General features: G+C 46.4%; 6 protein-coding genes and 2 long non-coding RNA genes across 9 annotated transcripts; 2 read left to right on the top strand and 6 right to left on the bottom strand.

Moving 5' to 3' along the window:
* Positions 1–1,872: 1,872 nt before the first annotated feature.
* LOC121403875 lies at positions 1,873–2,272 on the bottom strand. The gene is made up of 2 exons (XR_005967524.1): positions 2,209–2,272; positions 1,873–2,021 (listed from the first exon to the last, which is right to left on the bottom strand). It is a non-coding gene; the product is annotated as an uncharacterized LOC121403875 (long non-coding RNA).
* On the bottom strand, positions 2,273–11,435 carry LOC111066368 (mucin-19; the record flags this gene model as incomplete). The annotated part of the gene is given in 7 exon segments (XM_041591990.1): positions 2,273–2,815; positions 2,817–6,098; positions 6,173–6,649; positions 7,551–8,149; positions 8,180–8,300; positions 8,394–8,522; positions 11,317–11,435. Coding segments are annotated over 7 exon segments (5,220 nt in total), but the record flags the coding sequence as incomplete, so codon positions are not given.
* Positions 11,436–11,628: 193 nt separating this feature from the next.
* On the bottom strand, positions 11,629–13,801 carry LOC121403876. Of its 2 annotated transcripts, none has more exons than XR_005967525.1 (3): positions 13,526–13,801; positions 12,316–12,883; positions 11,629–12,176 (listed from the first exon to the last, which is right to left on the bottom strand). It is a non-coding gene; the product is annotated as an uncharacterized LOC121403876 (long non-coding RNA). The 2 variants fall into 2 exon arrangements; XR_005967526.1 differs by having other exon boundaries at positions 13,598–13,801.
* A 266-nt stretch (positions 13,802–14,067) lies between these two features.
* LOC111066234 (histone acetyltransferase Tip60) lies at positions 14,068–16,339 on the top strand. The gene is made up of 5 exons (XM_022354682.2): positions 14,068–14,214; positions 14,286–14,412; positions 14,475–15,747; positions 15,826–16,038; positions 16,131–16,339. Coding segments are annotated over exons 1-5 (1,674 nt in total). The 5' UTR covers positions 14,068–14,154; the 3' UTR covers positions 16,132–16,339.
* LOC111066235 (augmin complex subunit dgt4) lies at positions 16,260–16,937 on the bottom strand. Its single transcript, XM_022354683.2, has one exon. It carries the CDS (start codon positions 16,882–16,884, stop codon positions 16,330–16,332), a length of 555 nt encoding a protein of 184 aa, XP_022210375.2. The 5' UTR covers positions 16,885–16,937; the 3' UTR covers positions 16,260–16,329.
* A 237-nt stretch (positions 16,938–17,174) lies between these two features.
* LOC111066370 (tRNA (cytosine(34)-C(5))-methyltransferase) lies at positions 17,175–19,684 on the top strand. The gene is made up of 3 exons (XM_022354925.2): positions 17,175–17,346; positions 17,415–19,233; positions 19,305–19,684. Exons 1-3 carry the CDS (start codon positions 17,287–17,289, stop codon positions 19,631–19,633), a joined length of 2,208 nt encoding a protein of 735 aa, XP_022210617.2. The 5' UTR covers positions 17,175–17,286; the 3' UTR covers positions 19,634–19,684.
* A 1,164-nt stretch (positions 19,685–20,848) lies between these two features.
* On the bottom strand, positions 20,849–25,630 carry LOC111066373 (thymosin beta). The gene is made up of 4 exons (XM_022354928.2): positions 25,416–25,630; positions 21,862–21,997; positions 21,657–21,770; positions 20,849–21,425 (listed from the first exon to the last, which is right to left on the bottom strand). The coding sequence occupies exons 2-4, from the start codon at positions 21,995–21,997 to the stop codon at positions 21,286–21,288; spliced, it is 390 nt and encodes a 129-aa protein (XP_022210620.1). The 5' UTR covers positions 25,416–25,630; the 3' UTR covers positions 20,849–21,285.
* Positions 25,631–26,585: 955 nt separating this feature from the next.
* On the bottom strand, positions 26,586–27,737 carry LOC111066371 (beta-1,3-galactosyltransferase brn). The gene has a single exon (XM_022354926.2). The coding sequence runs from the start codon at positions 27,696–27,698 to the stop codon at positions 26,742–26,744; it is 957 nt and encodes a 318-aa protein (XP_022210618.2). The 5' UTR covers positions 27,699–27,737; the 3' UTR covers positions 26,586–26,741.
* Between the last annotated feature and the right edge of the window lie 174 nt (positions 27,738–27,911).

Genomic DNA, 27,911 nt, shown 5'->3' with positions numbered 1-27,911 from the left:
CGGATTTTTTTGTTATATTTTGAATTATTTTTTTTTGTTTGTTGCGTTAAACAAATTTTCTTTTTTGGTTTTCTTTAACGGTATATCTTAAATATCTTAATCGAGTTTAAATGGTTAACGCCTGGCATTCCTAAAAAAAAAAACCTCTTCATCGTATTCCTATGTATCATGTGTGTGTGTGTGTATACGATGCATATATTTCTATATAGGTGCGATTTTAATGCTACTGTTTTTTATTATATAAATTTATTCCTCGCTTTGTTTTTTATTTCTTTTGTAGCTTTCATCCGGTTTCCGGTTTACTGGTTCTATTTCCTGTTTTAAATTTTACTCTCGGAAAGGCCTGCTGAGGCGCTCTCTCGCTGCTAAACGGCGGCAATTTTCGTAGGTGCTCGATAGTTTGTTTTGTTTTTTGTTTTGTGTGTATTTTGTGGATTTTAACAATACATTTTCCTCCCCTCATGCGGCTTCTTTATGGCTAGCCGTATAGATCTTAACACTAGATATTCATATTCATTATTCAAGCACACATATCAGTTGCTGTGTGCTCTCTTGTTTTCGGTTTTTCTTTTTGCGATTTTCTTTTCAACAATTAAACGCAAAAATTATTCAAGTTCTTAGTTTTGTTTTTTTTTAGTTTGTTTGCTGTTATGCTGTGGTTTTTGTATCCTATGTACACGCGACTATATGCTATGGTTCAATCGGTTTCTCTACTTCCCTTCCCTTCCCTTTCTTGTAGTTTGACTCTGTCTATAACTAGTTTGCTCAATCTAACTCGAAGTAATGATAAAATATACTTTTATAAGCTACAGGCGTGCGCATATAAAGCAGAGAAACACAAAAGAACAAAAAACAAAAAAAAAGAAAAAAAATGTTTGGTTCCGTAACAGTAGTAATAATAATAATAATAATAATGTTTAGTTAAAAATTAGAGTTCGTAATTGTAATAGTTATAGTAAAACATAGCGTTTTAAGGAGCCAGAAATTTGTAAATTAACAAAAGCAGTTCCAAATGCTGACTGAACATCGCTGCTATCCCTCCTATCCATCGCATCGCATCGCTCACCGAATCACCGGTTTTCCCAAACTAAATAGTTTAATAAATATTCATATTTTTCGTCACCGTCTTGGCCTATTTTAAGGTTCAAAGATTTCTTTTGGGGATTCTTTTCATTTCATTTCATTTTTTGTTTTGTTCTATTCACAGCGGTACAAACGGATTGTGAGTCAGTTTTTTTCTTTTTCTTTTTTTCTCATCTTATTTTGTTTGTCTAACAAAATCATCTTTGTCCTCGTTTCGTCTACACATTTATCATGGTCCAACGTCTTGTGTGTCATCCCCACGTTCTTTCTTCACTGACAACTTATTCATCATAATCTTCATCTACTAAATTATCATGGCCATCTTTTTATAATTTATTTTTTGTTTTGTTTTCTGTTAGTTGGTCATCTTAATGATAAACTTTCTCTTATTATTTTTCTTTGTCATTGCCGGTATCTATTTACTCGTTATTCCTCTTTATAGCCTTGCCTTGCCTTCCTTGGATTTTCTCCATTCCTAATGGAGGTTTTTTTTGCACTCTCAGTTTCTTATTCCTTCGATGTTTTTTTCACACTTTTCTTGTTTATTGCCTTTTGGGTGGTTTTTACTTTCTGCCGCTCGCGGTTTTTTATATTCTAATCGATAGTTAATCAATAGTTTGTTACATTAGTTAGCACAAAAGCGTGTGGTTATAGCATATCCGCATAATATCCGTATATCTGTGTACAATTGATGGATGGATGGCCCAGCACGCACGAAGCAAACAAAAATGCAACTTTGACAGACATGCAAATACAAACTAATCCTCTTCATTTCTGTGGTTCTGGTTCTGGTTGTGATCTCCCCCCGCTTACTGCCGCCGGATATGGCGACTGCGGGTTACTGCTGCTCCTAGATTCCTTTTGATTTACTCCCTAGATCTCCTGTTCGGGCTCGCGGTAAAACATTACATGTTTACTGGTGGAAATGGCCTGCCACGCTGCAGATCGAAACAAAATGGATTAAAAAGGGGAAATTATTGGCATTTGATGATGGACAAAAAAGAGTTTGAATAAGCAGACAAAACTACAGCAGACTGATCCAAGAATACATTTATAATAATGAACTTTATGCACAGCCCTCTGGTATATGTATGTTCTGATGTCGAAAGGACTCGGAGTACTCACTGCTTGAAATGTAGTCTACGATTGGATCCGTTTGCGCTGGCGACGACGCAACAGCTTCGGCCTCGGCCTCCGCTTTCACTTCCGCCTCCTGCTCGACGTCTACCTCCGCATCTCGGAGGTCGGCCAGGAAGCTCAGCTCCTCCAAGTCCTCGTCATAGTCCTGTACGCCAACATTGTAGGTCGTATACACGGGCACAATTTTCGATTTGGCCACTGGGCTCTGATGCTGCTGCGACTTGGACAGGGACTGTGACTGTGGCGGCTCCAGTTCCTGGGAATTTCTGCGGCTGCAGTTGTTGCTGCGTGCGGCGGCCGCGGCCCGGGCAGCAGCTATGATGGCCGCCTCAATGTCATTGCAGGTTTCCAACTGTTGCATGGAGATGGGGACATTCGGCAGCGGCTCATCACTACTGCTGCTGGCCCGGCTAAGGAACTGGTTGATGTGGTCCTTTACGGACGTGTTGGCGGCACCATAGATGCCACTATCGCTGGACTGGTTCGCCACATAGGCCGCACCCGAACCGTGTCCGGAGCACAAGCCGCCCAAGGGAGCGTTGCCACCAGAGGACGACGATATCGAAACAGATGACGACGAGTTGGAATTTTGGTGCCGAATCGGACGAAGGTGTTGAGGATGTTGACGAATTGATTAGGCTGGATGAGCCCGAGTTTGTGGAAATGGCCGCAGAGTTTGGCGACGACGACTGCACGGCCTCGCCTGAGATCGATAGCATGTCCAAACTGGCCGAACTGTTGACCACATCGGAGGCGGCGCCCGAGTCATTCAGTATCAGCTGCTGATAGCTACTGGAGCTCACATCCGACTGTGTGGCTGTGGTATTTTCTGCCTCCTTCTTCTCGGCTTTGTCCTCTCCAATTTGTTCTGGTTCTGCTTCTGGAATCTGATCGTCATCGTCCTCCGGGTCTATATCTATTGGCTCTTGCTTGTCCATCTGTGTGGCTAGTGGCTTTGGCTTTGGCTGTGGCTCTGCCTGCAGCTTTGGCCGTGGCTGTGGCTCTGCCTGTGGCTTTGGCTGTGGCTGTGGCTCTGCCTGTGACTTTGTGGGCTGTACCTTCGGCTTTGGCTCTGCCTGTGGCTTCGACTGTGACTCTGGTTTCGGTTGCACCTTCTTCTCACTCTTCTCATTCTCCTTTTGTTTCTCTTTTTTAATTTCTTTCTCCTCCTTTTCCTTCTCCTCTTTTTTGTCGTCGAAGAGCTTCAGCTCATCCTCGTTGAAATCGCCAAAGATGAACTCGTTGTTGAGTCCCTCCTCTCCCGAGTCGCGGTCATCGTTGAGTATTATCACCGCCGGCCGACCAGCAATAATCTCAGGTGTCAGCTTGCTGCTGCTATGGGACATCTTGTGTCCCATCTTCTTGGTCCCCTCGGTCTGGGTGGCTGTCGTAGACTTCTGGGCAACTGGCACTGGCGCTGGCACTGGCGCTGGCACGGGAACGGGCACTGTCGCCGCCTCATCGTGACCAAGCTTCATGGACTTCTTGCTGCTGCTGCCCGAGCTACTGCCCGAGCTGCTGCTGGTGCTGCTCGCGCTGCTGTATGACAGATCCTTTGACTTGGCCTTGGACTTGGCTGAGGTAGTCTGTAATGATGTGGTTCCCGTCGATTTGTCTACCATTTGTAATTTAGTTGCGGCAGCAAAATTGAAAATCGAAGACGTTGCCGTGCCCGCAGCCGATCCGGAGCCCGAGCCAGAGCCAGCGGATGGACAGGCGGCAGCTGTCAGGGAAACATTGGTTGTGCTATGCCTCTTCACAGTCTTCTCCAGGGCTGGATACTGCTGATCGAGGTTGCTGCTGTTGAAGCTATAGGTGGCATCGTGCTCCACACTCTTAGACTTTTGCAACGAGGGCTGTGACGAGGACAGGCTGCTGCTGGGCGCAGTCGTGCATGTGGGTGTGAGCTCTGGCGAGGCATCAACGTCGCTGGTGCTGCTGGCAGGCGTCGCATTCAGACTCTTCGAGTAGCTGATCGATCCCGCCGACGACGAATTGTTGCTGGAACTACTGGCCACCTGATTGCTGGCCGTATTGGTGCTGGTGCTAGTGCTGGTGCCGGTGCTGATGGCTACCGGTATGGATAGAGCTACTGGCAGCTCTGGGAAATCGGGTTTGACCTTAGATTTGCTGCCCTTGCCGCCGGTGGTGGGCTTATCAGCCGCTGCTCCGCCAGCTACTGCTTCCGTTGGCTCTGGGTCGCTGGCATTTGCGCTGCCATTGCCGATGCCGCCACTGGCATTCTTCAGGGCCTCCCGCTTGTTGCGGGCTATGTCCGCATAGGAAATGGGAGCTGGTGTCAGTGTCTTTTTCTTAACCTGACGCTGGGTGGCGGCCTGCGCTGCCCGTTCCTTGTTGCTGGTGGCGGCGCCGCCGCTGCTGCTGCCGCCACTGCTGCTAAAGCCGAGGCTCTTCTTCTTGACCGTCTGAATGGGCAACGAGTGGACCGAGTCGAGATCACTAGAATCGGATTTCTCCGAGGGCGGCATCGAGGATGTGGACTTACGTCGCGAGCTGTCCTTTTTGGCCGATCCCGACCCACCATGATGGTGATGATGATGGTAATGATGATGGTGGTGATGGTGATGCTGTGGCTGTGTCTCCTGGTACTGCGGCTGCTGCTGCTGTGCCGACTTGCTCGGATATTGGCCGTGATGGTTGCTGGAGCCGGTGCTGCTGCTGCCGCCGCTGTTGGTGTACGCCGTGTAGTAGTGCGCCCGCTGCGACATCATGTTGGAGGAGGCCGATTTGGTGATCTGCTGCATGCGCTGCAGATTGCCACCCGCATGGGCAGCGGCCGCAACGGCCGCATCGTCCATGGTGACGGCTCGCTGCTTCTTTGGTTTCTTCTTCTTTGTCACCACATGGAATTCGGCTGTCTCCGAGAGGACGGTGTTCAGGGCATCCATTTCCGACATGCAGGAGAGGGCTGGCAGGGAGAGTGGCATCGGTTCCGCCTCGATATCGGGCTCAGAGCGGGCCGCCGCCTTACCCAAGCCGGGCTTGCGGTAGTCCTGATCCCCCAGATACTGTAGCTCCTCGGTGCCCCAGGAGCGGCGTTCGCCTTTCCGCTGCTGGGCAGCGGCTGCTCCACGCACTTGCACCTGGACAGTTGTGGCCTGCTGCTGCTCCTTGCTGCAGTTCTTGCTTATGTCCGCCACAGAAGCAGAGTTGTGCTTGCCACTGCCACTGGCATTCCCATTGTTTGCGTCCTTCTTCTGGGGCATCATCTCGGTGGTGGCCGACTCGCGCTTCAGGTCGTCCGCCTCCATTTTGGAACAGCTGCGCAGCTCCTCCAGCGAGTTGCTCTTCTTCAGCTTCTGGTTCTGCTTCTTGCGCTCCTTCTTTTTCTGCCCGCCGCTGTTGCCATCGTTCTCAATGTACTTGACCAGCTGCTCCACCGACTCCTTGCCGCGATACCCGGCCACCGACTCAGCATCGACAGTGGTTGTGTTGCGCTCCTGCTGCGACCTCTTCTTTGACTTGGTCTTGGTGGGCTGTCCCCCAGTGCCGGCACTGGCGCCACTTACAACTGCTCCGGCACCCACTCCCGCTGCAGCTCCAGCTGCGACTGCGGTGCCGTTGCCAACGGTAACCTGCTGTAACTGGCTATTGAAGGAGGCAGCCACTGCAGCGGCCGCCATTGCCGTGGTGGTGGTGTTGCTTCCGGTTGTGAGCAGCGTGGACACGCTGTTCTGTCGGTTTGTGGACGATGCTGGTGCATTGGCACCCATCGTGGTAGTGATCAGGGCCGTAAACTGATTGGAGCTGCTGCCGCCACCGCCGTTGCCATTTCCATTGTTGCTGCTGCTGCTGGGCGTGTTATTGGTGCCATAGCCATCGCTCAGAGCGTTGCCGTTCTCATCAAGGTTGCGCTTTGGAGATGGTAGAGAAATGTATTTAATTTTTGTGATTGTTCTTTTGCTTTGGATAATGATTGTTCACTTACCGATGTGGACTTGGCACCCGTGGAAATCGGACCCGCACGTCCGCCCTTCTTTCCAAACACATCCCCCGAAGAGGTGGTGGCTCTGCTGTTTGCATGGGACACCGTCGATGTATCGGCATAGACCGATGAGCAGGCCGGATAGCTGTCGCTCAGCGATACATAGCCGGCGTCCACTTTGCGTGTGGGATCGTCTGCACCCCGTTCAAAGTGCGCACCCGTCGGATATTGTTGCTGCAGCTGTACGTGTTGCTGGTGTAGATGTATGTGGGGCGTGCCGGGTGGCCTAACGCCAACGGGCCCCAAAAACGGCATTGTCTCGCCAATTTGATACTCACTGCCAATGGCCGAGTCCTTCGATTCGGGCTGCTGCGGGCTATAGTTTTGCATGATATTATCGAGCACTTTGGTGCTGAGATACGACATTGACTGATTGGCGCCTGGTTTCTTCTTTTTGATTACGCGATTGTCACCCGAAAGCTGAACGCACACAATGGACGAGACGAGACGTGACGAGGGGGGGAGGGAGGAAAAGACGAAGAAAAAACGATAATTAGTATAGTTCTAAGAAGGGAAACAGGGAGTCATCTTCATGGCTTCCTAAACTGGGAACCCCCATGTTATGGGTGCAAAAGATTGTTTGGCTGAAGGCTTGGAGAGCTATCAGAGCGAGCGATAAATTCGAGCAATTACAAATTCAAAGGGGGAAAATGTTTCGACTACCCCACCCCACGCCGTGAAGTGAATATGATACGATATATCTATGCCCCAGGAGATCCTCCATATACGTATAGTTCTCTGGCTATAAGTCCTACTACATATTGCTTACATATATGTGTCTATGGTGGGTGGTAGGTGTAGCATCATAATACATAGAATATTCATAAATAATGCCTGGCAGAGGGTGGCGCTGTACGCACCACCCAACGTCTCTCTACAGGACATAGATACGTAATACATACATAAATGGAATGTAATATGCGTATGGTTGTGTTTGTGTGGGTGTGTGTGTGTATGGTTTGAGTGTTAGTGTGTATATGCGGTGTGTGTTTGTGTGTGTGTGGGGTAGACATAACTTGATTAATTCTACATTTCCATATTTAGAGACTTTGTCCGCAAGAGACGACATATAGAGGAGGAATATTGATTATTGCGATTACTACAGGTTGTTATGGATTACTAATTGGATTATGCTGCTCGCTTACAGGCCAAACCACGCCAGTGAAGGGGCGGCTGGCGGGCTTACCGCGTCGCATCTTACCGCCTCAAATGGACTTGACCCAAACAGCTGCCCATCGGTTTCGATTAGGCTCGATTTAGCTATCTCCCAGAGCGTTTGATCCATACAGACGTCCCATTGATTCAGTGTATCATCGCTTACCTCCAACAGATATTCTTGTTGGATGTGGCCAGGGCCAGGGCCAGCGCCAGCACTCCCACTCGCAGCACCACCGCCCGTCTCATCCTCGTCCATATCGAACTGGGTGCCGGCCTCAGTCTCGCCCAGGTGGCTGGGCAGGCTGCTGCAGCTGCCGGCGCTGATCTTGCCAGTTGAAGCCTGTGACTGGGAGGATGTCGTCGATGACTCGGCCATGGTCTGTTTCAGCTTGGCATCCATGGACGTGGCGGCTGACTCAAAGTTGACGCTACTCGGAAGGCTTCCTCCCTCGCGCTGCCGTCCCGACGCGGACCAGTTCTTGATCTTCTTGGAGGCAGAGGGTGCGTTTTGGTTGTTGTTGTGCTGCTGCTGTTGCTGTTGCTGGTGGCGACGGTTCGCGCGTCCACTCAGCTGGTAATCACAGTTGAAACGTTGGGTTGTCGCCGATGTGGCTGACGCCGCTGCTGCTGCTGCCGCTGCAGAGCTGGTGGCCGACCCACTTCGATGAGCCGCCTCAACAAGATCCTGCAAGGAGCCGCCCTGCTTGTGGCGCTCCCCCGATCGATTGTTTGTGTGGTGGGTGTTGTTGTTGCTGTTGCTGCTGTTGCTGTTGCTGCTGTTGCTGCTGCTGCCAATGCCGGCTGCACCGGATGTGGACGCTGACGTCGCTAGCGTGATTGGGTTGAGTGTGAGGCAGGATTTGATGGCACGATAAGAGATCTCTTCGTCGTACTCAGCCTTTTTGAGCATTTGCTGCATAAAGAAAGTGATTCGAAGCAAGATTAGAGCTGTGTGCAACGTGACGGGCGACGTGACGTGGCGTGTCACGGTAAAGAGATTACTCACCAGAAAGCGCTCGCTTTTGTTTTTCCTGTCGCCAGGATTACGGTACCAATAGGCCTCCTCGAGTAGCTTCTTCAATGACGCATCATCGAGATCATTGAAGTCACTATCCTCCCAGGCATCGTATTTTGTCTGCAAGATGTATCAAGTCAGGCGCCTTTAAAATATAATATTTTCAACATTTCGCGACATTGCCAAAACAGAGAAAGAAGAAACCGCACACTCACGCAACACACACGCACTCCAACGTCGTGCATAACCTCACTAGATAGCAGACTTCAATTCGAACGCATGCTAGCCAAGCTCGGCTCTAACACTTATATGTATACCTTTTGTTCAACACACTTTTCCAAGCAATATATCTAATTGTTATAACACACACAAAAATAAAACACATGCGGAATGGTGCAATTACACGACTCAAATAAATGGAATGAATGTTAATGTTATAACAAAAAAAAAATGTATATGTGTACAAATGTATGCGTGCTGCGGCGTAGTCACGGATGTGGTTTTCTTAAATATGCACAAATTTTATGTAGTTTGTAATGTTATCAAATTCGAACCAAAGCAAAGCCACAAAACACAAAACTTCGACTGCGATCTACAGAACAAATTCTCAAACTAAAATTCGTCCCTTTCTCGCTATTGTTCGTTTTCTTTGCGGCCAGCACAACACAACACTATTATAACGGTTCATTTCTCAATTGCGCTCCTTCTTTTTGCACCCATCTTCTTTGTGGATAGGCAATGTACATACATATTTACATACATAAGTATGTAAATATTAATGCACATGCGTGGCTATATAAATGTACGCATGCATATATGTACGTTTATGCATATGTAAAAATATATTAGCAGATGTGATTCTTGTTCGATTAGCCAGGAGGATTGCATATGCAGGCAAAGTGAAAATAATGTAAACTCAATTCGGGTCTTCGAATCAAACTTAAAACATATGTATCACATTTTCATAATTGAATTTCGTTATCTCGTTTCTTTATTTCCATACCCGTACTCAAAAAGAGTTTATTAGATTTGTGGCAAAACGTTTCCGACCCAATAAAATATATATATTCTTGATCAGCATCAATAGCCAAGTCTATATAGCCATGTCTGTCTGTCCATCCGTCTGTCTGTCCGTCCGTCCGTCTTGTTTGTCGCCTTGATCTCACAGACTATAGGAGCTAGAGCAACCAAATTTTGTTTTCAGACTAATGTGATATCACACTGCTACAAGTGTATTTCAAAATTTCGCCCCGATCCCACAAAGGACGAAAATCTGTGGCAGCCACAAATTTAAAGATACGACTAAACACTAAAGAACTAAGAAATGAATCATTTCAGTACTGACTGAGTATCGGTTATGAAATGAAATTTCAGTACGAGAGTACGGGTATAAAAGAAGCGCATCCAAAGCAGCGACCTTCTCGTTATCATTCCAGTTTTGCTTGCAGACCAATATAACGGTTAATGTTCCAATTGTGTGTGCGTGTGACTTGTCTGTATGTATAGGAACCAAAAGAGCACTCTGCCTGCGGTGATATTATCTCCCTCTAACATTAGCTGAGGTTTGCATTTTCGCCTGCTTATACTTTTAGTTTTTACTATCTATCGGCAAAATATAAAAATTAAAAACCCGCGCGTTCAATATAACGGTTTTGCAAACATAAAAAACAAAATGTTGATGCTGTCCCGAATGTGGCATATTATTTGTTATCCAATCTAAATATGTATTATTTTCAATTAAGACTTAGATTTTTCTTAAATGCTTTATTCTTCATCTTTGCTTTGCTTCACTTGCGGATCAATTTAGTAACGGTTAATTTTCCAATTCCACTTAAGGCACAGCGCCGCCGGGTGTGTGTGTGGGTGTGTGTCAGTGTCAGTGTGTGTCAGTGTAGGTGGTACAAAACAAAACAAAACAAAAACTGCTGTCTGGGAGGGATGGGGTGGATATGGTTTTCTCCTTCCAACATTAGTTTTTGGCTGTGCCTTTGGATTATCTTCGTTGGAGGTATCACAGTAAAAGGTTAAAATAAAAAATGGTCTAGCAAAATAAAATAAAAACAAACAGAATAGAATGCTTTACAATGAACTTTGTTACAACAAATAAATTAGAATAAACTTTAGAGTTCACATCATGTTAATATATGCATATAATTTGTTTAATACTACATGAATGTATGTGTGTATGTTAATATGTTTTAATTATTCGTTTGTGGATCAATCAGAATGTTGAGTTGTTTTTTTCTACTAGTATGTATATTTCCCCACAATAAACATTAAACATTCCCCAAAACAAGGAAATTATTGAGAGCATGTCATAGTGATTCAATATTTCATTTATTCAATTTTGTTTATGGCATGCAGCTAAAAAAACATTTTGTAAAAAGTGTAATAAAGGATCTAAAATGATTAAATGAATTTAAATAATGCAGGAGTAAAATAGGGTTAAATAAATAAACAAATAAAAAATAATAAAAATTAATCATAAATAAGAGGCAGTAGGATTGTGAGTACGTAGCTTAAAATTAGTATGTGATTAACTTACACATATACTATGATTAATATATACAAATGTGTTTAAGCTAGTCAAATGGGTAATAATTTCGATATTTAAAGAATGTTTATCTAATCATTTCATTTAAAGGCTGAATTGTGCGTGACGTAGTTATTATATGATATACATATACACGTGCGAAACCAATCAGTGTGCACTGAGGCTGACTGCTTACGCACCGTCCCCACTCCAGGATGCAATTGTTGCGAAACCAAATACCAAAACAAAAAAAACCAAAATAACCAGCGGATGGAGGGGGGAACGAAGTGGGTTTTGGGGTTATTGAAGGATATAAACATGATGATGATGCTGCTGATGATGATGATGATGGATACATGTCTCACAGTGTACTGCACTCACCTTTTTATTTTTCTGTCGCTTTCCCAACATTCTGATCATCCTGGGTTTTACCCTTCGCTCCCACCCCATACTGCAGGCACCTGCGTGTGGGTCCTTCCAGCTTTGACGTATCGTCAAGAAATGAGTAGACCTGTGGCAAGGGGGCGGCGGCCCCTGCTTCTTCTAGAGTCGTTATGTTACTGGATGCGACTGGCAGGACCTCTGACGCTGATGCTGACGCTGATAACGATGGTGTAGGGGTGGTGGAGCCATCACTGCCGCTGCCACTGCCACTGCCACTGACAGTGCCACTGGTATTGTTATGACTGTTATTGTTGCTGTTGTTGGTGTTGTTGCTGTTGCTGCTGCCACTGATTGGGGGGGAGTATGACTTCCTCTTATCGCTATCTGCCATTGACTTTGATGTGGATTTCGCATTTGCAGATGCAGCTTTTTTCTGCCCACGAAATCCGATACTCCCATCGTCACGTTGCACCGGCACGCTGTCGTGTCTTGCTAAATTATTTGCCATTGCTTCGAACAGATCGACGTTGCTATGTGCGGTTGGAGTTGTCTTTGTCGATGTTGTAGTGGTTGTGCTTTTGCTCATTGTCCCAGACGCAATTGATACAATGGGCGTATGTAGTATAATGGATGGTATCTTACTATTGGCCGCAGCGGCCAATCGCTCTGCAGATCGCTCACCAGAAGCGCTTCCAAATGAGGTTGTGGATGGTTGTGTTGTGGATGATGATGATGATGATGATGACGATGATGTATCTGGTGATGCTGGCTTTTGTTCATTGTTCATCTTTTAGGTGGCATATAATAGGGCGACCAGGTGACGAAACAATCAAATGCCATCAAAAAATTCCCCGAATCTGTAGAAGAGCAAAAACAATATAGGTATATATGCCATGATGGTTAGCATGCGCGATCTGTGGTCTGGTTTTTGGTGTCTGGGTCAAGGCCGGGGATTGAGTTACTGCCCCTTACTCATACGGGGGGTATCATACTTACAAACTGTTGCCCGGCGTTGGTGTATTCTGGGTGTATTCTGCTGTTGGGTGGCTCTGGCTGTTCCTCGTACACCACACGGTATTATCTAGGAAGCACACAGAGCTGGCCAGGCGCCTCGCGGACGCCACCGCGTCTGCTAGTTGACGATGCTGTCGCTGCTATTCCTGCTGGTGGTCTTCCGTTAGTTATTGTCGATTACTAAGAATATAGTTTAGGGGGCGCTGCCCTCCTATTGCGTATTAAATTCTACTCCTCCTGCTTCTGCACTTGTCAAGCCACACAAAAAAAAAAAAAAAAAACCGAACCACTCGCTCGCTGTGGCGCCGAACCACACACTGTTTTAAAACACGACCAATTATCCTATTTTCGCAGACCTACATTGACATCACAATACATTTATTTGGTTTTGTGTGTAAAGTGAGCAATGCGGCAACCAAATGTGCGACAATTGCACTCGTGCTGCAACAAAAATGTTGCAGAGTGTCGGTTGATTTGATGCCTCCTGCTGTTGTTGTTTGATTGGGTTTATCGGATGACAGCAAAACGGCTGGTGCGTAGAATTAACACACTACACAGAAAAAGAATAGGATGGAAAATTTGTATCGTTAATTACTTGGAAACTATTCTGCTTGCCATTTGAGGCGGCCTCGTCTTCGTTGGTAGGTAGCTTCACTTCACAATTCGTACAAAAATTATTCCTTTTTTTTTGCCATACAAGCCAACTAGTGTTGTCAAGCTACTGAATGCTAACTGGCGTTGCCAGTGCAGCGGCGATGCATTTATAGGCGAATTTCAATGGACTGGACGCAGTCCCGGGGCTGCAGGATTCGATTCGATAAATTTATTGTGTGTTTTTTTATGCGTTATATTCAATCAGATCTGTTTGATTATTCGCTGCGCTGCGGATAGGTAAAGCCTGCGATTTGTTGCGCACGCGAGTTGGCATCCCTGTTGCTGTTGTCAGTGGCAACACCAGCGCAAAACACGTCATTTTGCCACACAGGTTTTTTTTTGCAATTGAAAAGGAATGCGCCTTTTTTCCATTAGTATGTATACATATGTATGTTGTCATATATACGATTGGGTCGGGCATATGAATGCATTAACAATGCTTACAATGCACTTTTTTGTTTATCACATTTGTTATTCACTGATACACACGACAGGCGGTGACAGCTGTATAACATTATGCGCACACGCACACACTTACACTTGGGAGCGCAGGTATGCCTACAATCTATGCACTGCTGCTACCACACAGAACTGTGTACATTTTTCTGACCTTCTATTTCAACATTTACAACTAAAACGACACTTATACACTGAAACTGCAAATTGCCATTGTGGCAGAGAGGTCAAAATGTACAAATATTTGATTGTAAATGCAATATACAACTGTTTGTAGCATGCACAACAGGATTTGTTTCATCGCACATGAAAAATGTAGAAAAGAACTCTTTTATGCTGTTGCGTTAGCAACACTATTTCCAACTTTATGCAACACTGCAAGTGTCGGCAGCATCGATATTTATATACTGTGATGTCACACATTCGCAACTATCGACTATTATACCTTGCAAGCGTTTATTGATATAAGGATGCCTGAACGGAATGTAGATGCATTTCAAACATTTATATTGATTGTTTAATGCTTTAAAACTATTTACTGTCAGTATTGATTCTTTAAGCTGGCAAAACATCCAATACTCGATATATCGACAAATTGCATTGGTGAAATATCGGTATATTTGCATTCATTGGCAACCCTACTTTTAGCATATTTGCATATTTCTTGAATTAAAACCAAATACAACGAGTGTATAGTAATAACAGAGGCAAATGAAAATTAACAACAAATACGAGTTCGACGACGACGTCGCATCGATATGCGAATCGACGGTAAGCCCTCCCCCATTGCCCCGCCCCCTTTGGTGTCTCTTTCGTTCATGGGGTGTCCCCTTTTTTTTCAGGCTGCTTTGACCGAGGGCTGCCGCCTGCCGGTGCGTATGCACAAGACGGACGACTGGCCCCTGGCAGAGATCGTTAGCATCAAGGAGCTGGACGGGCGACGTCAGTTTTATGTCCACTATGTTGACTGTAAGTAATTGGCAATTTTCCCGAAGCGTGCAGAGGAAACAAAAACTAACCGATCTTGACAGTCAACAAGCGCCTGGACGAATGGGTCAACGAGGAGGACCTGTACACCAGAAAGGTGCAGTTTCCGCGTCGCGATGGCTCCCAGACAGGCACCAGCACGGGCGTAACAACTCCGCAGCGCCATCACTCTCTTGCCGGGAGTGTGTCGCGTCCCACATCGCCCCAGCACCCGGGCATTGGAATCAGCTCCGCAGGGGCTGCTGGCAGTGGCAGTGTCAGTGCCGGTGCCGGTGCCGGTGGCGTCGGCGTTACCGTTGGCGGCAGTGTCACGGGCAGTGGAGTAGCACCCGTTGGAGGCGTGGTCAGCGGTGCCGTTTTGCCCACAGGTGGCACCGTAGGCGGTGGAGAGCTGGTCAACGGCAACAATGTTCTGGCTGCTGCTCTGCAGAAGCGCTTGAATCGCAGGCGCAGGGTGCACGGCAACACCCATGGACACCACATGCCGTCCCAACAGCCGCCGCCGCATACACAGACGCCAAACGCTCAGGTGGCCACACCGGTGCATGTGACAGGTGATGGTCTGATTCCCACAGCACCCATTGAAGATGGCGATGGGTCGCAGGATGGCAAGATTCCCACGCCCAGACAGTCGGGCAGCATGGTCACACACCAGGACGATGTGGTCACGCGCATGAAGAACGTGGAAATGATTGAGCTGGGGCGTCACCGCATCAAACCGTGGTACTTCTCGCCCTATCCCCAGGAGCTCTGCCAGATGCCCTGCATCTACATCTGTGAGTTCTGCCTCAAGTATTGCAAGAGTCGCAAGTGCCTGGAGCGTCATCTCTCCAAATGCAATCTGCGGCATCCGCCGGGCAACGAGATCTACCGCAAGCAGACCATCTCCTTCTTCGAAATCGATGGACGCAAAAACAAGATGTACGCACAGAATCTCTGCTTGCTGGCCAAGCTGTTCTTGGACCACAAGACGCTCTACTACGACACAGATCCATTTCTGTTCTACATCATGACTGAATTCGATTCGCGCGGCTTCCATATTGTCGGCTATTTCTCCAAGGAAAAGGAGAGCACCGAGGACTACAACGTGGCCTGCATATTGACAATGCCGCCGTATCAGCGCAAAGGCTATGGCAAGCTGCTCATCGAGTTCAGCTACGAGCTGTCCAAGTTCGAAGGCAAAACAGGCTCGCCCGAGAAGCCACTGTCCGATCTGGGACTGCTCTCATATCGCTCATATTGGGCGCAGACAATACTGGAGATATTCATTAGTCAGAATCCCAGCACTGAAGGCGAAAAGCCAACCATAACAATCAAGTATGCTACACTCAATAGATATATATTTATTTCTTGTTGTTACTTTTGCTCATCCTTTTTGCTTTGGCCACTCACCAGCGACATTTGCGAGTGCACTTCGATCAAGAAGGAGGACGTGATCTCAACATTGCAAAACCTTAATCTCATCAACTACTATAAGGGGCAGTATATTGTCTGCATAAATCGTGACACCATCGAGCAGCATCATCGCGCCATGGAGAAGCGTAAAATTCGCATCGATTCCAAGTGCCTGCACTGGACCCCCAAGGATTGGTCCAAACGCTCCAAATGGTAACCTCACACCCTGCCCCCCTGCTCCTGCCTTAGTGCTATGCAATGCGAGTCGCTTACACCAAGCTAATATATTTATAAATTCATTGTAGATGGCCGCCTGCTATTGCTATTAACCCAGCCACAGCGTGGTCGCTTGAGCCGGCTAGCCGCCGCAGGACTGACCTGGCCAGTGCCGGCTTGCCCCGAGCCCCGCAAGAGACTAACTGGAAGCCTTGTAGTTCGTAGATTATAGCTTAAATCTGTTGCGCTTTTATTAATGTACAAAGAATCCATGTATTCCAAATATATTTACGACGAATCAACATTCTTGCTCGATTCCCTCGGGGGCAACTCTCTGATCAGATTGTCCAGAGCCAGAACAGTAGTCGCTTCCAAGCGGTTCTCCACAAGTTCCACAGATTCGTGCACCGACTTGAGGGTCTCCTGATTATCGGCACAGTTTCGCTGCTGCTTGCTAAGCAGCGAGCGCGCGCGGTGGCCCGTCTTCAGGTTGATTGTGGACTGCTCCATGGCATTCTGGTTCAGGATTGTAGCTTGTTTGTCGCTGGAAATTTTGGACGCCAACGTTCTCACATCGTTGGCCATACGTGCAACCTGGTCGGTAGCAACGCTTTTCTGGGTGGCTGCAGCGTTCGCTAGCAAGCAGCATTTGGAAATGCGGACCAAGCGACTGTAGTGGCTTTGGTACTCGCACTTGGCGTCTTGCCAGTTGCGCGCCTGCTCCTCCACATTGCCTTGAACGTTTTTGTTGTCGTCGGTGAAACGCTTGATGGCTTCTAGGTGCATTAAATATTGTATATCTTCGATACCATTTTCTGTAGCTATAAATGTAGAGGGTTCCATTTTACATTTTTTTAAAATGTCTGCAATCTTATCGAAATATGATTTTCGATGACTGCCCTACAAAGGTGAAAAAGGTGGCAACTCATTCGATATAATGCTCAATTCAATACTCGAAATATTGCTTTATGCTGGGTATTATTACAATGATAAAGAATGATTATAATGAGGTTAGAATGCAGAATTATTTGTTATATATTTTCGACATTATAAGTAGCTTATTATCGCCGATAGGCGACTATCGCAGCTTTCTGGCCAGCGCTATGCCACCTGTGCAGTGCTGCCAGATTTCAATCCAACACGTGCTGCCGGCTGTTTGGTACGGTACTGTGGGCGCCTGAAAAATAAATATTTTCGTTCATTATTTTGCATTTACTTGGACCAGCACGAAGACAATTTTTGATAATGGCGCGTGGAAAGAAACAGAATCCCTTTGCGGCCCGAAAACGTCAAAAGCGCGAAAACGTACGCAACGCAGCCATTGCCATAAATAAAAAGGTGCAAAACTAATTCTCATTTCTGTGATTTCACAGGGTCCACAACGCCCCGATCGGCGTTCCGAGCCCTACGAGGAGACCAAACGCGACAATGTCTCATTCATCAAGTACTATCACCTGCAGAAGATTTGCCACACCGAGGAGGAATGGACGCAGTTCCTCGAATCCATTCGCGACAATCTGCCAACCACGTTTCGTGTGACGGGCTTTAAGGGCGAGGCGAAGGCCCTGCTGAACATCATTGAGACGCAGCTCTTCACCGAGTATGTGCGCGCGGTTGCGGAACTGCATCAAAAGCCGCCAGAGCAAGTGGAGCGACCCCTGTGCCTGCCCTGGTATCCCAACGGCTTGGCCTATCAGCTGCACCTCACGCGCAAGGATATACGACGCTCGGAGCCGCTTTGCCGACTGCACAACTTTCTCATTGTGGAGACAACGGCCGGTAGTATAAGTCGTCAGGAGGCCGTCTCTATGATCCCGCCCATTGTGCTGGACGTGAAGCCCACGGACAAGGTCCTGGACATGTGTGCCGCGCCCGGCTCCAAGACGGCCCAGCTCATCGAAGCACTGCACGCCTCGCCCGAGGAGCACAAGATCCCGCCCGGCTTTGTCCTGGCCAACGATGTCGACAATAATCGCTGCTACATGCTGGTTCACCAGGCCAAGCGTCTGAACTCGCCCTGCCTGCTGGTGACCAACCACGACAGCAGCATCTTCCCGAACCTGCTGCAGAGCAGCGAGGACGGTGCCAAGGCCGTTCTCAAGTTCGACAAGATCCTCTGTGATGTGCCCTGCTCCGGGGACGGTACGCTGCGCAAGAATCCCGACATCTGGACCAAGTGGAACCTGGCCCAGGCGTACAACCTGCATGGGATACAGTACCGCATTGTGCGTCGCGGTGCCGAGATGCTCGAGGTGGGTGGCCGCCTGGTCTACTCCACCTGCTCCCTCAACCCAATTGAGAACGAGGCCGTGCTGCAGCGCATTCTCAAGGATGCCGATGGGGCGCTCGAGCTGGTGGATGCCGGCCACCTGGTGCCCGGTCTGAAGTACAATCCTGGCATGACAGACTGGAAACTGGCCACCAAAGAGGTGGACGCTGTGTACACAAGCTTCGACGAGGTACCGGAGAGCCTGCACACCATCATCCGTCCAGCCATGTTCCCGCTGCCCGCCGAGGACATGGCCAAGATTAACCTGAACAAGTGCATGCGGATACTGCCGCATCTGCAGGACACCGGCGGCTTCTTTGTGGCCGTCATCGTGAAGCGGCGCCAGCTCAGCTTCGAGAAGAACGATGTGCAGGACTTGCTGGAAAAGCCAGCAAAAGCCGCCGACGAAGAGCCCCAACTCGACGAGTCCGGCAAGCCCATCGAGGCGAAGAACGTGCCGTGGGGACCACAGCGGAAGCGACGACGACTCCATGGCTACAAGGAGGATCCGTATGTGTTCTTTGGCGACGAAGATGCCGACTACAATGCCATCAAGGAGTTCTACCAGCTGGACGAGTCGCTCAGCAAGCGCTGTCTCCTCACCCGTTGCGTCACCGCGAAGAAAAAGAACATCTATTACTGCTCGGAGCCCATCCGGAAGCTGGTGGTGGGCAACGAGCACAACATCAAGATAATCAACACCGGTGTAAAGACCTTTGTCCGCTGCGAGAACCGCCACACGGTCCATCCATATCGGCTGGCCCAGGAGGGCCTGCAGACCTCGAACGCTTTCATGGGCAGCAGTCGTCGCATTGAGGTGCATCGCGACGATCTGGTCCTGCTGCTCAACTGCACCGATCCCACGAAACCGCCCTCGACCCACGAACTGAAGCAGGCTACCCAGGACCGATGCAGCGAGCTTGGTAAGCCCAATCAATAATCAGACTTTGTGACAGACGTTTGGTAATCTTCATCTTCGGACATTTCGCTGTAGGCGTGGGCAGCTGCATCCTGAAGTACGTGGACGAACAGTTCACCCTGTTCGTGGTTGGATGGCGCGGCACCTCTAGCCTGCGGGCCTATGTCGATCGCGACGAGACCATTCACATCCTCCGTCTGCTCGGCGCCGATCTCAGCAAGTTTGAGGTCAACAAATACGAGGAGGCCAAGAAGGCGGCCGCAGCAGCAGCAGCCGCTGCCGCTGAAGCCACAGAAACCAATTCTGGTGCAGAGAATGGGGCTAATGGGGCAGTGGTAGGTGAGGCGGCCCCAGTTGCAGCACCCACACCTATGGAAGCTGACGAACCGGCAACGGAGAGTTAATGAAAGTTATAATCTCTTTGAAAATTCATTAAATTTGACTCTCCACGCCTCCCACTGACACTCTCTGGAGGGGGTTTGTATAATTACTATGAAACCATATATATATATTCCCATACAATATGTGCTCCATTTTTGGATACCCTTTGCAGACATTACTGTATAGCGCATATATATTCAATATAAATATATATATTTGTATGTATTAATTTTAATAAATTTAAAAAAATCTTCGTGCGTCGGAACATCTGCATATTACATCTGCAATTAATTCTTGTGTGCCGACTGCAGATGCATTTTTCATTGAATATCGGAACAGCATATCACATTTGAAATTCTTTAGAAATTGCCTGAAAGTCTCTCCGATTACCATTTTCCATAGAAACGACCAATCTAATCAGCAATTGTCATTATATTTTTGTTCAGGCTATAAACAGATTTCAAGTGTTTAATTCGCTCAAGCGGGCAACCTATCAATATATGTATATTTGAAATTTGTTTTACCAAGTTATCGATTGAGCCACGATAAAAGCAATTGCGGGCCAAGCAGATTGTGCGCTTTATTTCCCCGCCCGATCCGCAAAAAAACAAGAGCGCACGGAAACATTATTTTGCATACGGTTTTTTTTTTTTGTTATAAAATGTTACATTTATGGTTTTATTTTTAAATTTTCCCAGTATAAATATATCGTATGTAAAGTATATAAAAAAAAGTTCATTAAAAAATTACACATACTCTTTTATAAAAAATGTTTGCTTTCGTTTTAGCTTTCCTTATATCGTTTTTTCCATTCTACATAGTTGTTTCGTTTTATACGCTTTATACGTGTGTGTGGTTTTCTCATGTCTTTTAAAAAGTATTTCTCATATGTTTCCATTTTTTGTTTTTTTTTTGTTTCTTTCTCTTATTGCGTTTCATTTGAGTAAAGTAAGTGGTTTGTTTTTTTTCTTTCTTTTTTTTTTGTGTGTTTTGGAAACAATTATGCACAAATATATATTTTTTAGTGGGGAGGGGGAGTTTTTTTTGTTTTGTTTTATGTTTGTTTAATGTTAAATACGTTTTGTAGGAATGAGACAGTGTGTGTTGCCAGCAACAGCGGCGACGGCGAGGCGGGCGGCATCGGCAGCTTTGTTAGTAATACAATTTGCAAAGAGAAAACATAAAAAATACATATATGTACGTATATTAAAATTAAAAAAAAAAAAAAAAACAAAATACTTTTTCAAGCAGGCAGACAATAAGTTAGTTAGGATGTGTGGTACAAACAGCAACAGTCTCACGATCTGTGTTGCAAGATCTCTCTCTCTCTGTATCTCCCCCCCCACCACCACCACCACCAGCAGCAGCAGCAGCATCGTTGCAATGACTGGCAATGCCATTCCGGTAATTGTTCAAGTTATTGTGAAGTGAAGCTTTTCTGATGGATGGCGGCGACTCTGAGGCTGCTTGAGAGTCTGTGCTTGGCATGGTTCTCCTTCTATTACTCTTATGTACGTTAGCCTGAATGTTCGTTTTGATGGTTTTAGCAAATGGAAAAGGAAAAAGATATATACGCGTATAGAAAATGTGTGTGTGTGTTTGTTTGTGTTTTTTGTATGTGCTTGAGAGAGATGCAACGTTTATTGGCAATGCTGGATGCGCCTGCCATTTTGGCTTAGGCCTTCTTCTCGGCCTCGATGACCTCCTTGGTGGGCAGCACGTTCTTCTCGTTGGTCTCGGTGTGCTTCAACTTTTTCGCATCGAAATTCTCGATGCCGGCTATGAATTGATTCTTCTCCTTCTCCTGTTCAATGGCTGCAATCGAGAAACAACAGAGAAATAGAGCGCACATTAGTTGCATTCACCATATACGGCAATCGGCTTGGCCAGTCAGCCAGCCAACCAGCCAGCCAGACAGACACGAGAAACAACCGCTATGGCAGCGGCAAGGCCGGGCCAATATCGTTTTATGGCCAACAACAGATGGTGTCCAAACAGAGCAGAGAATATGGCCAGACAGACAGATAGACAGACAGACACACTCACCTTCCTTATCGGGCAAGGGGTTCTTCTCGTTGGTCTCGGTGTGCTTCAAGTTGTTCTGATCGAATCCAGTGATGCTCTCAATGATTGATTGTTGGGTCTTCTCGGCAGCCACATCTGTTCAAAAGAGTTGCCCTCAGTTTGTTTTTTTTTTTCTTTTCTTTTATGGTGCTGGTAGATCACTAGAACTACTAGCCAAACTACTCACCCTCGGCTGTGGGCAAAATGATCTTCTCCTGGGTGCTGGCATTCTTCAGTTTCTCCGTGTTGAAGCCCTCCAATTGGCTCTTCAAGTTCTCGGCCACCTTGGGCAGATCCTTTAGTGCTGGGGCTGTGGATGCCATCTGCAAACAGTCAAATGTTTGTTGAAAATAATTAAAATAAAATAAAATACAAAATAATTAGCGGAAAAGAGAGCAAGAGGGAAGCCCCCTTTAAGGGCACTGAGATAACCGAGAAAAGTGCATGTGCATAGGGTGGATAGTTAGATATAATTTCCAATAACTTTTCCATTCTGGATACCTCATCTGTTTCTCTATCGTTGATACTTTAGTGTTAGCTTTCTAGACAGATGCAGCATATGGCACGATTTAACGGTGCATAAACCATGTTGCTATTGTTTATTTGCCGGGGCTTTCTTCGCTCTTCTTTCGTTGCAGTATTCTCCTCTTGGTATTCGAGCGGAAGAGAATATCGATTATATCGCAACAAAAAGACAGTTCGATTAGGCGGAAACAAACATTGATTGCAAGTTGTTTGATTTTGCGCATTTATAAATAAATAATTCATTTTCGTAGAAGACATTTCTTTGTTTACCGTTGGATTTACGATTGCGATTTCCCCACACTGACAGATTGTAATAAAATGGAAAAAAACAATATATTAATCATGACTTTGTCCACCGATAACCGATGGATGAGTCATGGATCACAGGACGAGGACACACCAGAAGAGCACAAATATTGTGTGATTGTGTGCAGGGGGCGGTGGTGGGTTCCGTATCAGGAAACCAGCATGAACGAGGAGAGGAACAGTGTAAAAAAAGCAAAAGAATGAGTTCAGCGAACCTTTCGTCATCGTCAAGCGGGGCGAGAGAGAGAGAGATTAAACTCAAATTCGACTCATGACTGTGGTTTGGTTTGGGTTCTGTTCGGTTCTCTTTGGTATTTCTTTTGTTTTATTCTCTGGCCGCCGTTATCAGGGCGTTACGGAGAACGTTCTTGAAGAATGCTCGCTCGCCGTTTGGCTGTTTGGTTGCGTCTGAGACGGGGGGCCGTGGTCGGGCAGTTAAATTGCATTTTATCACGTTTATTTTTAGTTGCAAAAATTCGAACTAAAGGTCCCCACTTGGTCGCAGGGTCGGGGTCTCAGTGTGCGTGCCTTACTCATGTTCGCTATCAGCATTATTATTTCCACAAAGAATTTGCTTTGTCCGTCTTTCATCAATATCGAAATCAAGTCATCAAGTAGTTTTGCTGCTGCATCCCAATAATTGAACAGCTGCAAGCGTTACAAGGGCAGCGACCGCACCAAAACCAACAAATCTATATACTACATATATACATATATGTTTGTGCACACATTCATATATGCATGTGTGTGTATTGTGCATTTACAGACCATAAATGGTCTTAAAGCTGCGCCTAAAGCGGATAGCCAATCATTGTGGATTGACTACTACTAACGGCCTCCTGTGGCAAGTCACCGTCACCGGCCACCTCCCCTCACTTCGCTGCGCTGCGCCCCACCAAAAGTTCAATCCAACCCACTCCACTCCCCCAAGCTAAGCTCAGCCAAGGTGCATCTATACGGGGTTGTCCATTTTATCTCTCTCTCTCGCTCTCCCTCTCTCTTTTTGCGACAATTGCAACTGATACAAAATTGTTGCAATTGTTGGGGGAGCGGGAGGGAGCGCTCCCCGTCTGAGTAATCCTCACATTGCACAAGCGTACAGTTCAAGTCTCTGAAATTGTTTATGCGCAGCCGTCGGATCATGATTACCAATTGATCGCGAACTATTAAATGCTGATCGCCCATTGGAGTCGTTAGCGATTTGCCTTCGATTAATTGACATCGCATAAACGGGGTTTCGTATTAGTCAGCTCCTTGGCAGGCAGCCAAACAAAGGAGAATCTACATGCAACTCTGCATACATATGTATGTACATACAAAATGAGTTGATTGGAATGGTATGAGGTGTGTGGAGACGGGTTGACGGGGTGGATAGGATGAAGTTTGCCGTGAATCAACTTCCAACTTCAAAATATGGTCGCCCCGCTTAAAGCGACCGATGAATCATCAGCCGACGGGACGGTTTGCCGTTGGCATTGCCATTGCCGGCTCTGTCTGTCTGTCTGTCGTTGTCGCCACCAGCGCTTGCTGCTGCTGCTGCGGTTTGCCAGCTCTCATTGCTGCTGTCGTTATTTTTTTTGTTGTTGCCGGTGCTCTGCCCACACACTCTCTTTTTGGCTGCTTCTTTCCAACCGTCTTTTGTCAGCTTTCCACAGCTCACACAGCGCTCTTTCCCACTCTCCTTCTTTCTTTCTTTCTTTTTTCCTGTTTCTGTTAATTTTATATCTTGTAGTGCTTTTGGGTTTATGACTTTGTTTGCTGATTGGAGCTCTTAACGAGGGGGGGAGCCCGTGGAGGTGGAGTCGGCGCCAAGCAACCAACAAAAAAAAAATTAGTTTTGGACACATTTGAAAGCCAAAATGAGTCAAAAGAGTGCTGATGCGTGGCAAAGGCCAGACGGAGAAGGGAGCGAGAAGAAGTTGAGGCACAGCACCGAGCAGAAGAAGCAGACGGCCAGCAACAGAGCGGCGCAGAATGAAATTCGAAAAAAGGGGAGAAATGAGAAATGACAGACACGTCCGTTTTACACCCTCGCCGGCGCTGCCAGCGTCGCCAATTCCTGCGGCACGTACACACATACATATGTACATACAAATGTATATATGTACGTATGTGCATATATATGTATGTGCATAAGCGACAGCGAAGTACAGAGTGAATTTTAAATATGCACATATGCAGGCGGCAAGGCCTACTCATTCGGCTGCTACATTTTTCATTTTAAATTTGCTTTTTTTTTTGCGATAAAACATTCGAAATTGGTGACAGAATAATCGCTGCATGCGCCGCTGCCACGCCCCACAAACAGAGACACACATGTGCATGTGCATGACTTGCGCGCAAGCTGTAGTTTTCGTGGGGAGGATATTAAGCAGCGTCAAAAGCGCCCCGCCCAAAGCAGCAGACACATACAAACAGACAGACGAGACGTATAAAAAAATGAAGTTAAAAAATGCCGGCCGGCGCGCTCAGGTAGGGAGAGAGGGAGCAAAAGAAAAGCTTTAACCTCACACACACAGAAAAGCAAACGGCGACAAAAGCGTTTCAACAGCTGCGTCTTACAAGGGGCAAGAGGGAGAGAGACAAAACCTAACGGGTAAACCACCATCATAAATATTTATAACAAATCTGAGAATAACCAGAAGCACTCCTCGGCTGAAGATCCGCCCCTCTCTCACTCATCCTCTCATCCTATTGCAATCAATGAAGAAGCGCAGTCAACAACAACAACAAAAAACCAGTTAAGTGCTTTTTCTACTCTCTTCTGTCTTCTACTTCTCTTGCAGATTTCTTTTGGCCTGTGCTGCCACAATGGATCGCGAATTGAAAAGAAATTGCCGGCCCACAATAAAAGGGGAAGGGGGCGATGGGTGGGGATGAAAATTAATATAAATAAAATTGTACGCTCACCTTAAGTTTTTGTTTTTTTTTTGGTTTGGATTTACAAAAAAAAGATACTGCTGGGGTGTAGCTGGCTGGCCGGGGTTGGTTGGGACTGCTATATATATTTTTATATATAAGCGGTATACACTATGTAATTTCTTTACACTTGATTTAAGTAATACTCTTTCTTTCAATTCGTTCGCGGAGCGCACAAGCTAACTGGATTGGATGGACGTCGAAACTGGCTTGAAACTTGAACTTCCAATCTGAACGAAAAAATTTAATTGCGCCCCGAAGCCAGTCGGACCTATCGATAAAAATGAATGGACTTAGCCCACTAAAGTCCCCTCTATTTAAACAGCAGAACAACTTAAGTTGAGTTATATTGTTTGTGAACTCTGTTTGTGTATCCTTCCTTTTTACTTACAAAACAAAAATGAGCATGATATCTTTTACATTAAATGCGTAAAAATTTCTATTTCAATTCAAATTAGCTGCACGGTAACTACACATTTGCTACATAACAACGACTAATTTGTAGAGTATAGCAATTTTTGTACCCAGTTTTCTTTAATTAATGTTAAAATTGTGCTTGACAAGCTGATTTAAAACATGAGCAATTATGACGTTGTTTTCAGATTGACCTTTTGTTTACCGATTCATGAATTTAATTGGATTCCTTTATATATATGTATGTATCTCGATGCCAATTCATATTCTTGGTATTGCTTTATAATTTAGAGGCTTCAAAATAAGCAAACATGTTCTTTTCTTCCTTTTAAACCATGAAGGTTATACATTTTCTTTTTATGTACTCTGAACAACAGAAATATACCGTAATATACTACAAAATGTATTAAATATACTGTATTATATACAAAAAATCATGATCGAACTGAACCCACTTAAGCCCCCTTTATTTAAACAACTAAACAGCTTGAGCTAAAACGCGGAATAAAATACCGTTTTAACATAAACATTTAAGTAAGCTAACTTTGGCGTACCCTTATACACCCTTAAAGTTATACTTCAGGCTCCATCCACACATCTATGGAGGTAATGAAATACACCGCCAGCATCGGACAAGTTCTAGTTAGTTTTTGACTATAATTATTTGTAACATATCGTAGGTTTACTAGTGATAGACCCTTTTTAGTTATTATTTGATGCTTACTGCTTAAAAGGAAGCATCGTGCTCATCGTTAATATATGTATTTACACATTACATAGGCTTAAAACAAGACTATACTTTAATAAGGCTTGGTTTTGATCTACGTCATAATACATCTGTATGTACAGTCGAGTGGAGTAACCCTCGACCTCCGAATTGTCCGTCGCAGTCAGAGGCGTGTGCTACGCGTAGTTTGCCGACCGGCATTCATTCCACACCTGCACCATTTCGTCAGGATCGCTGAAGCCGTGCGAGGCTATGACGCCGCTGTAGCTATCGGGACCGGAAAAGTGGGGTCTGTGGAAGAGGAAGCCGTCGCAGTGGTGGACGGGTATGTTTGCCTTGAGCGCCACAATGCCCAGATAGATGTCATCGAAGCGGAACAGCGGCACACGCATGCTGGTCGCGTACATCTCGAGGAGGGCGCTCCGGGAGAGGATGAAGGCGCCGGCCGTCACATACGGCGGCCACTTGTCGAACGGGTACTCCGCCAGTGAGACATACCACTTGCTGAACTTGTGACGCAGCGGCGACGTCTGAAACACGTAGCCGGCAAACAGCAGATCCGGATGATGGGTATCCCGGCCGCGGCCAAGGAACCGCAGAACATTCTTGATCGACACATAGTAGTCGTCGTCGACGAACATATAAAAGTCGCTCTGGTTGAAGTGCTCGCTGGCCCAGCGCATGCCCATCATTGTCTTGATGGTGTTGTTGAAGTAGGCATCCACAAAGTCCGCGTGCACAATGTCGCCATGCTCCTTGGCCTCCCGGGCCACATCGTCCATGTTGTCCGACGAGGTGCCCAGCAAAAAGGCGCGACGGATGTGAACATCGGAGAAGCGCGACTCGTAGCCCCATGTCTTGCGTATGGCCTGGCGTCGCCGCACATTGCCAATGGCGCTCTTCACCACCACAGTCAATCGGGGCAGATCCACGCCCGTGAATGCGGGCATTTGCAGAAATCCGTAGCGGGAAAGTCCGGAGGAGTCCAGACCCGCATCGTGCAGCGGGTAGTAGAAGTGCCGCTCAAAGTCCAGCTCATGGAGATGCGTCAGCAGGCCGCAGAAGTCGATTAGGAATACGATGGGAATCGCCAGTGAGCATTTTAGCAGCAATTTAAAATGTTTATTTAACATTAGTGTTGTGGATATTAAATATTTATTGATGTACAAAAATATCGATAAATAATTGCAGGGGATATTTATTTGGGACTGGCGAAAATGGATATTTTTGTGGAATATATCATTTAAGGGAATTACTTTCAGATTAAATCGCCACTATTTATCTGCTGTTACACGGCGGGTATGTCTGAAGCGTCCAAAACTTTAAGTTTTTAACAATATATGATC

The sequence above is a fragment of the Drosophila obscura genome, unplaced genomic scaffold, assembly GCF_018151105.1.
Source record: "Drosophila obscura isolate BZ-5 IFL unplaced genomic scaffold, ASM1815110v1 contig_165, whole genome shotgun sequence".
In the NCBI taxonomy this organism is placed as follows: Eukaryota; Metazoa; Arthropoda; class Insecta; order Diptera; family Drosophilidae; genus Drosophila; species Drosophila obscura.
This window is presented reverse-complemented; position numbering and strand designations above follow the sequence as displayed.